This window comes from Notothenia rossii (genome assembly GCF_949606895.1).
Source record: "Notothenia rossii genome assembly, chromosome: 7".
NCBI lineage: Eukaryota > Metazoa > Chordata > Actinopteri > Perciformes > Nototheniidae > Notothenia > Notothenia rossii.
The window spans coordinates 6,549,195-6,559,194 of NC_136905.1; the positions used below are offsets into that span (position 1 = coordinate 6,549,195).

The 10,000-nt window shown below is 41.4% G+C and overlaps 1 protein-coding gene across 13 annotated transcripts in view; it reads right to left on the bottom strand.

Annotated features, from left to right (window-relative positions):
* cspg5a (chondroitin sulfate proteoglycan 5a) overlaps window positions 1-10,000 on the bottom strand; it is a 55,579-nt gene that overhangs the window by 31,161 nt on the left and 14,418 nt on the right. For all 13 annotated transcript variants that reach the window (XM_079640081.1, XM_079640078.1, XM_079640080.1 and 10 more), the window contains exon 2: window positions 2,923-3,910. In XM_079640081.1, the coding sequence (XP_079496207.1) occupies window positions 2,923-3,910 (988 nt within the window). The remainder of the gene's footprint in view (window positions 1-2,922; window positions 3,911-10,000) is intronic.

Sequence of the window (10,000 nt, forward strand, 5' to 3'; positions counted from 1 at the left end):
CACTGATTGGTTGTTTCATGACGTATATATATGTAACCATATATGTAACCTATGTTTATGTGATTTAAGCTGTAAAAACCACCCTCATCATTCTGGGATATTCACTGTACTCCGGGTGATTTTTCTTATTCATAATTGCTTTCTGTGCAGCCATTTTCCTTCAACCAGCTTTTAAATTGATCTTCGTGCCTCTTGTGTGATGGATTTCTTCCTGTATGAATGTGGACCATCAGTACAAAATGGTGGCAGTAGAAAGAAGTCATTTTTGCTCCTTTTTCAGCATTTACTGCCATCTCCATCTCACTGAAATGCTTATTGAAGTATCTCAAGTTGATGTAACATAATGCACATTTAGCTTATCATCCACAGGAGTAAGACACGATTATGGATATAGCATTTTGTGTAGGCCTTAAACAGCATTAAAAGAAGACATTTTATGATTATTTTCATGCCCATATTTGCATTTGGTACCTCTACTGTGACAGCTTTTAGCCTTTCCAACCCATTTACATGCACACAAACCTACATAACACACAACAGGAAAGAGAACACCCCAAAAAGCTAACAGGGCCCTCTTTAAAATGACAAAATAGGCTGCAAAAATGAAGCTGAATATAATCTATTGTTAAGTTGACTCTTATGTAAGTTAAGTTACACAACTCAACTAAATATATGATAAAGGTCTAGTTGCTGTTGGGACATTTTACGGCTGTTACAGATAACACCTTTATTAGAATATGATAGAGAACAGAAGCGAGGGGAAAAGGTTTCAAAGGTAGAGAAATTAAAAGTAATCAATTTTAATCTTAAAGCAGACATGGAGTAATTCAGCATGACTTCTAAATGCAGGTTAGGTGAGGGTGTCGTACTGTCATACTGATATTCTGTACAAACTGTGAAGTCCACTGAGACAAATGTAACATTTTTGATATTGGGCTATATAAATAAACATTGATTGATTGATTGATTGATTGATTGATTGATTGATTGATTGATTGATTGATTGATTGGTTGATTGATTGATGGTTAGGTATTGATCCCTTCATATCCCACTCATTATATACTTTGAATAACCTCAGTTCCACAATTTTACAGTATTAGAAAATCAGAAAAGCTATTGGACGAAGCACCGCTCATCCTCCCCCCCATCCCACATCTCTAATCCTGAACCAAGTGTAGCTACTCTCACCACAGATCACTTTTATCCGCAGACGCATTGTGATCGTTGAGGTGATGATGCAGGGCCAGATGAACTGAAACTACATAAATGATTCTCTTAATCCATTTGACTTTTAACCTCCACCTAGATCCAGCACCACAGCAACCCGATTGGGTCGAGCATCGAGGAGAGTCATTACTGCAGGCTGTGGCTAAAGCCTGGATGGCAGGTTGTATAGAAATGAAACAGAGTGTGCGTCAATAGACAAGGGGGCAGAAAAGGGGGAAGTGTATCGATTTTGATCAATATTTGATTTGATGTTTTAGGGTATTTGTTTAATTTAATTTTTTAATTTTTTAATTTATCTTTGTTTGAGTTTTATTTGATTATATGTTTTATTTTTTTTATTATTATTTTTACTTTATTACTTTATTACTTTATTATTTTATTACTTTATTTTTTATATTATTTATCATTTTTATTTTATTTTAAATTACATTTTATTTGCATTCTTTTTTGCAGCTTTATTTAATTTCCATTTTTTCTAAAAAAAAACTATTTTAATTAGTTTTTATTTGCTTGATTTTATTTAGCATGTTGCATTGTTGTTGGAAGAGGGGCTTAAGATTGTCATTGCCAAAGTATTCAGTAGCTACTGCTCATACCACAATGAAGCCTTTGAATAATTGGATTAAAGCGTTTTATTTGTCTATAGATTGTTTACAAAAAACATTTGCGTGTCTGAGCATGTGTTCATTTACTTATATCTGTGTGTGTTTGTTTGCATTGCATGACAAAGGAGAGCCAGATCTCAGCACAGCCTGGCAGAAGAACATGTCCTCATAAAACTGGCTTGTTAAAAAGGCTTTCTATTCTGCACAGAGCTTTCCCACATGTTCCTGACCAGGAGGACTCAAATATCTATAAATCTAGAGTTTAATGGTGCCGTGTGCATCAAATGACACATTTAATCTTGCATACTGGTGTATTATGATTCTGTAAAACCCATTGTGCATGCTGCATGAAACATTTGTCCTAGATTATACGTGCAAATTAATGAACCTAATGAAGCAAAACGCAGCTGGAGTGCTTTGGTTTTTAAGTGTATTGCACAATGTTGATTTCACACCAAGAGGGAACGAACACAGAGTGCACCAAGACAAGACAACAACATGGTGGTCATTTGCATATCACAAGGTAGCCCCTCCCTAAAGTATACCCTATTTTATCATTTATACACTTTATTAAGCGCTTCGAGATTTGTCTTGGCAGATGAGAAGCGCTATATAAATTCAATGTATTATTATTTATGATCTATTTTAGCCTAAATAGGATCATCATTTACTAAATGAAAATCATGCTGTATTGAAGTACACTTAAAATGAACAAGTGAGACCATAAACTCATTAGAAAGATATTACTACGGTATTATATTGAGCAAAAATAAAAATGTTCATAGACTTCTATACAATCAGCCTCTAACAAGAATGGAAACGCCCCCTACAGGATATTAGAGAGAATGCACGTATTAGGCATTTCCGCATTTGGCCTAATTAAAAAATTTTGGAGACTTAACCTAAAAACGCATTCTTGTTTTCCTTTGATACTGAAGGAAATTTCTTAATTTGAAGAGGCGAGTTATGAAACATCTGTATTTATATGATTACGTTAAGAATTAGAATAGATGCGCAACTTGAAATGCTTGTAATGTTATAGCCTGAGTTGATTTGTGAACACAGTATGCATTTGTGTTTGTGTCATACCTGCAGAAGACTCCCATGGTCTCGATCAGGTAGCACTGCCCCCCGTTGAAGCAGAAGTTGGGCAGCATGTCGCAGGGAGAGCGGCAACTCCCGTTCGTCATCTGGAAACCAACACGGCATCCACCCATCCCGTCTGACCCGTCCAGAGACGCTGGAGCACCTCCTGCTGCGGGGACGTTTGGTACCGGAGCTCCTGCATCTGGAACTGAAACCCCAGGGATGATGGACCCGGACCCTGGTGCTCGAGGCTTGGGACGAGAAGGAGATCCAGCGGCAAGTCGGAGATCGTCGTCGCTCTCGTAGGTGTCGGTGGTGGTGCTGTAGGTGTACTCATCGGCAGTGGGGGACACGCCATCTTCGTACGGTGTGAGGTAGTCGTAGTTGTCCGGCATCGCCCAGGAGGTCGAGTCGCCTCCCTGCAGCTCGTGGGCCAGCGATGAAGGAGAGGGCGGGGCCAAGTCGAGGCCACGCCCACGAGAGGAGGGATCGAAGAAGTCCACGTGGAGGACGTCGGGGTTAGAGGGCACCGAGGGCTGGGCGGTGGTGGTGGTGAAGAGGCGGTCAAGATCAAACACGGCGGTGTCTTTGGCGTTGATCCAAGGTGGGTCGGTGTTTGGCAAACGATCCTCATCCTCCTCTTTTTCCACTTCCTTGCTCTCACCCAGGACGTCCTTTCCGCGTGGGTTGCTAAGCAGGAGGTCGTCCGTCTCGGCAGAATCGGGGCTGATGCGAGGTGGAGCGGAAACGGCAACTTCGTCCACCGCAGGAACCAGAGTTTCGCCGAACATGCCGCTGCTCTGTTCGTCTTCCTCCTCTCCGGCGCGAGGGATCCGTCCCGCCCTCTGAGTGACAGCGTCCGGATTGGCCGAGCTCCGGGTTACAGCGACCACGACCTCATTGACCTTGACAGGCCCCTCCTCCTCGTTAAGCAGGGCGGTGACATTGGCCGCTTTGTCCTGCTCAGTGGCAGTGGTCCCGGCAGCATTTCCTACAAACACAAATAAATAACTTTCTTAGTACACATTTACCGAACCGCATATGAACGGAAACACCTTTTCTTCCTTCTAATTTGCAGAAATTCCGAGAGAAACGCAGTTGAAAAAATACCTCTGGCATACTTAAAGAGGTGGAAAGGGTTTCCCTCGGACTTCATTGTTTTTATCGATCATCTCTGGTAAATTCTCTATTGACCTCTAGTTACAGGAGGGTATGGATAATTAGGAACACAAGATGAATGCTGCTGGTTTCACATAGAGCACAAATAATGTTAAATACGGAAATACTGTAAATAAATAAATAAAATTGAAGACAGAAAATACCCTTTTTGAGTTTATAAAATATGCAGGTAAGTAAAATAACTTAACTCCGTTCACATAAAATGTTTTCATGAATGCAGCTCCTGTATGATCTCAATGGATGATTGATAGACCTAAAATGAACACCGTTTGACATGTTGGCAAATTATGTATTTCGAATTAACTATTAGCGTTTCTTGTTTCCGAGTTATATGCAGAAGTAGAGACAATCAGCACTGCAGAGTGTCATGAGGGATTTATAATGAGTGTCGGTTTTATGGACATTTCGCTCACGACATTGGCGAATAATGATGTCCTCGGAAAGTGTGAGTCTGACAAAGTGTTTGACAAGTGACAGTGATTGGAAAACATGCACGCAGCTTTAGAAAAATGTCCCTCTGTGTAGCGAGCGGTAGAAGAAAAAATAATGCTGAACCCACACAAACCAACGTGAAATCAGAAGATGCGGGAACCATTACTATGAAAAATGAAAGACTCGAAGGGTTGAAAACAAACTGGTTGGGACAGAGCAGGAAAAACATCACCATCTACTTCTGTTTGCTCTCAGTTCCAGAAATACAGGAATTTCTATTGAGTGGTGCAGTGATTACTTTTCTTTTAAAGACTGACCCGAGTGGACCGTTGATTTGTCCAATATTGCAGGAATAAGCTCTGTGGCAAACACACGTTTTGTTCAGCAGGATAATCTCCACATATTACTTTTTTTATTTTTGAAGTAAAAAGCTAACGTTGCATCACGTAGCAATCGCTAAGCTAAAGGGGGCTAATGTTTTCGACAGGATGACGTTTAGTAGTCTCATCAAGTCGCTTGTTAGCAACCGCTGCTTGTAAGACATACAGAAGCTCTGAACATTCACAAGTAGAGTATTTACTGATGTATCTCATGTTGAAGAACAAAATAGGCCTTATTTCCGGCCTCCAACTAAAAACATGTTTAAATTATTGTTGACTTTAAGACGAGGGAACTTGAGGTGGTAAAGTCTGAGTCATTTCCTGGTTTTATGACTCGTCCCTGCATCACTCTATTAATCTCAGCGATACGAATAAATGCCTATTCACTGAAATCTAATAACAATGAATCCCCCCAAGATCAAAAGAGCTGAAACATTTTTTTATTTTCCTGGAATATCTGCAAAAAAAAAGCACTGGGCAGTTGGATGCAACATCTGCTTTGTATCTGAATAGAAACAAAAACATAGAATCACTCTTTCCAAAGAGATCTTCCAGTCAGTCCACTGCCACACAATAACAGTCTTCCTGCATGTGACGGACGAAGTGGGCTCAAGAAGTCTGGCATTGGGTGAAACAAATTAAAACGAGATGTGATTGGCTGCGTACTTATCCCCCGGTCAATTACTTCATCCGAGGGCGGCTCATTGAGTCATGCAAAAAGCTGCTTCATGGACGCTCCCCCCCTTTGGATTAAAGGAATTATACACTAATGTATCTGAATGGCAGGGATCTGGGATTAGGGATTATGGGGCTGGAGAAGGAGGGATTTGGGAGACTTTCGGGTTGCCCTGCAGGGGGGGGGGGTGATGATCTCAAAGGAGACGCAGACAAAACCGTGTCTTGACAACTGTAAGAAAACTTTAAATACGATGTATATACCATACACTTTAGTTAAAGATATCAGACATGTCTTTAATCAAAATGGTTGACATCACATTGTTTCGGACAACATCTCTTGGGTGGTTGGGGGTTCAATTCTTTCCCCAAGGTGAATTCATGCGTGTACTGGGGGTTGTATAAGCAGCTTTGACAAACAGCCTCCAACCAATGGCATTTGTGAGGATATCTCTGCGAGGATATCTTTGAAGGTAATCTGTAATCACGACCTTCTGGCATCTCCAAATCTCTAACGAGGTGCACCCTACATTTATAGAACCAGTCACTTATCATTTATTATGAACTCCACCAAAGTGTTATCTCTCAAACACACTATCAGCTAGGAATGATCCATATGTTATACCTTCATCACTGATAAAACTGCAACCAGGAAACCAGAGCAACCTTTACAAAATGATTGTCTTAAAAACGCACCTATTTGCCACTGCTTTTAATTGAGCTGCCCATACTCACACTGCAGTATGCCTTTTTAGTCATGTATTCTGTACCACCTGCTGTGTTTATTATTTAATTTATTTAATTACCTTTGCTTATTATGCATGTTTTTAAATGCCTTTTTAACAATGTATTTATGCTGTATTTGTTCTTAAATGCCTTGCCTTGCCTTGCCTTGCCTTGCCTTGCCTTGCCTTGCCTTGCCTTGCCTTGCCTTGCCTTGCCTTGCCTTGCCTTGCCTTTCATCATATGTGAAGCCTAAGAAGACACGAAAAAACCCTTAGCAAATATGGGGGAAATACTTCAGATGGTATTTGACTCCCAAATTCATGAGATAAAAGTGTCTATACAAAAAGTCTATACTTTAGGTATTATTATGTGTTTCTGAAAAATAGTTATTGTAAAAACCAAACCCTTCATCTTTGATCCTCACATTATAGTCTAATGTTCACATACAGAAACTGAAGATTTATCAACAGTCCAGTAGAAACACTTTGCAATAATCAAACCACTGAAATAAACTAATGCATATCTGCACTGGAGATATTGGCTCTGCTTCAATTCTCCATTTGAAATAAATAGGCTTTTCACTGTGATAAATCATTGTTTATAATGCAACATTTCTGCTGCTGCAGTCTGCATTTTACTCTCTCCGCCTCTGCTGTCAAAGTGGCCTTGAGCTTTTTCTACTAGTGGCTGATCTTCGGTCTTGTGAAGAGGATCATATTTTATTGTTGAATAGCAGGACAGTGCTGATAAAGAGCATACCTGCATTGACATGGAAATCTTGAATAAACACTGATCCTTAAAGGTCCCACGTCATGGCCATTTCTACTGATCATATTTCCATTGTTGAGGTCTACTAGAATAGATTTACACCGTTCAATGTTCCAAAATCACATTGGTTTCTCTTACAGCATCTCTGTATAGCATGTGTATTCACTCTCTGTCCTAAACGGCTTGTTGGAGCTCCTGCCCCCCCCCCCCCCCCCCCCCCTCCCTTTGAACCCAGTGTGCTCTGATTGGTCGGGACGTTGCGAGGCTCGTTACTGCGTGGAGCAGAGAGGTTTCCGGGTCGGCGATACAGCGAGAACAAGCGAAACTCATCCTGAGCACACACAAACACTCACAGCCGAAGTAAAAACAATAAGTGTGGCTTGATATTGAGTAAGAAAAAGGTTTATAACGCTGTGAGAATGGGTCTGCGGAGAGCATTTCTCCACGATCCCAACTCGTCTATTACCAGCGTTCAGGGAGCTCTATGCAAGTCAATGGGGCTCCCTGTTAGTTAGCCAAGGGATCCTGGTGTGGGAGGTGCTCCGTTCATTTGTTGTTGATTTGGGTGTTCACACGCCACAGTACCCAGGAAGCAAACAATGGAAAAAGAGAAATCTCCAACGAGGCGTTCTGGGTTAGCATAGACAGTTCTTTTCTGTGTTAGAGTTTTACTCCATACAGGGTGTACTTTGAGGGTTTGTGACTCTGCAGACCGTTCACATGCAGAAAAACCTTCATAACACACAAGGGGACGGCTAATAACCGGAAAAGCATGACATGGGCCCTTTAAAGGTCTAATGAACAACAGCTGTTACCTATTCTCTTGTCCTGTGGCTTTCCCTGGTAAGAAAAAAACGTATGCCCTTTCTGTTGCGCTAATCCCCCCTCCACTGGCTACCAGTAAATACCTGATCACACAATGCTCAAATCACCTGGTGTCCAAACCTGCCTTCAAATTAAAAGCATAACCAACTACTTTAAAGAGCTCATATTACGTGCTTTAATGTTCAAAAAGCTCTTTATTTATCTCATACTGCCTGTGCTGCAGCACCTCTTTTCACCCTCTGTCTGAAACCAGAGCCCAGTCTGCTCTGATTGGTTAGCTGGCCGGCTCTGTTGTGATTGGTTGACCTGCTTAGAGATGTCCCGCCTCTTAGCCTATCACGTACAATGTGTTGTAGCGGTAGCCAATAGAAGCGTGAGTGTGAAGCAGTGATGTCACTATGTCTCTTAAGTAAACAAAGGAGTTCAATGGAGGCGTTTCAGGCAGAGAGAAACTTCCTCTGGAGGCAACTTTAGGATTTTAGCCTTTGCAGACCATTTGCATGCACCTATATAACACACTACATGAAAGGGAAAACTCCAAAAAAGGCAACAGGGCCTCTTTTACTATTAAGAATATAAATCAATGAATACATTACAAACCAATACATTTGAATTCATGCATGTAATGGTCTCTGTCATCATTAGGCGTGAGACTGTCACTTTGGCCACACAATGTTGACAGGAGGAAGGATTCCGTTTATTTAATGTTTGGTTTTCTGGCCGACAGCAGTGATCTGAGTCTTTGAAGCCGAGGTCGATCTGAGTCTAATCTGCCTAGAGGATCCACAATGCACTGCTGTTTTACACATCAACCGAGCAGCCCAGGATAATATGCCAAAAACAGCACTCTTACAAAAATAAGCTGTACCATATCTACACAGAAGGATTTCACACTCCTGTGAATGCCAGTCGCTCACCAGGAAATCAGGATTACAGAGCGTGAATGTCCGCCTCTCTCTTTTAAAAAACAATCATACTCGCCTTCGTTTGCTTTATCTCAACCACACACACACCTGACAGCAACACACTCATTAAGAGACAGTTTGTCCGGTGGGAAAACCCTTCAACACAACTGAAAGCTTGATTAATACAAACTGTGCTGGAAAACAGACAGTAATGGCTGCCACGTAACCCTGAGAGGATGACAGGGGGTGGTGAGGAGGGACACGTCGTGACAGAGAGAAGAAAGACAGAGAAAGCAAGAAAGAAACACTGAAGGAGGAAGTGTCAAAGTGAGGGGTGAAGAGAGACGGTGACAAGTTGGAAGGGAGAGGCTTTCAGTGTCCATGATCGACACTTCTGGACTTGTAATCTTCCAGTCTGTCAGAGGAGAAAACTCTCAGAAATACTCCCTGTACCGTCTACTACTAGCAGGCACACATCTCACAATGCTTCGGCCCGGTTATACCATAGCATGAAGCACCTGGTACCAAAAAGGCAACACTTGCAAAAAGACCAATGAATGACCTATGTGTACAATCCACACTTTGACCTGCCCTTAGCACATGCTCCCCAAAATCAGCCTGTTTGGGTGATTGGCTGTTCAAGACATGCATGCAGAACACCTTCATAACCAAATCGTGTAATGAGTCATCATCGAGTACTGCATATTGGCAGTGTCGGAAGAAGTATTCAACCAACATACTTTGTAAGTAAGTAAGTAAGTAAAACTTTATTTATATAGCACCCTTCTCAACACGGATGTACAAAGTGCTTTACAGTACAGGACACAATTCAAAGTAAATAATAATAATAATAATAATAATAATAATAATAATAATAATGTATTACATTGCTTTACAATTACATATTACACATATTAGACATGTAAGAGTCATTACTGTGGACATTACCTACAGGAGCAAATGCGGGTAAAGAGTCTTGCCCAAGGACACAACGGCCTGATGCAGTGGCGGCCGAGGCGGGATTCGAACTGGAGTTCAACACGCCCCTTGAGCTGATGACCAACGCTCTAACCACTGCGCCAAAACCACCCCATTAAAGTTAGTAGTAAAATAGTAGTACAACTTTAACATGTAGAATAAAAGGCATAAAACAGCAGCAGGTAACACATAGGACAAAACATACGGTAAAAC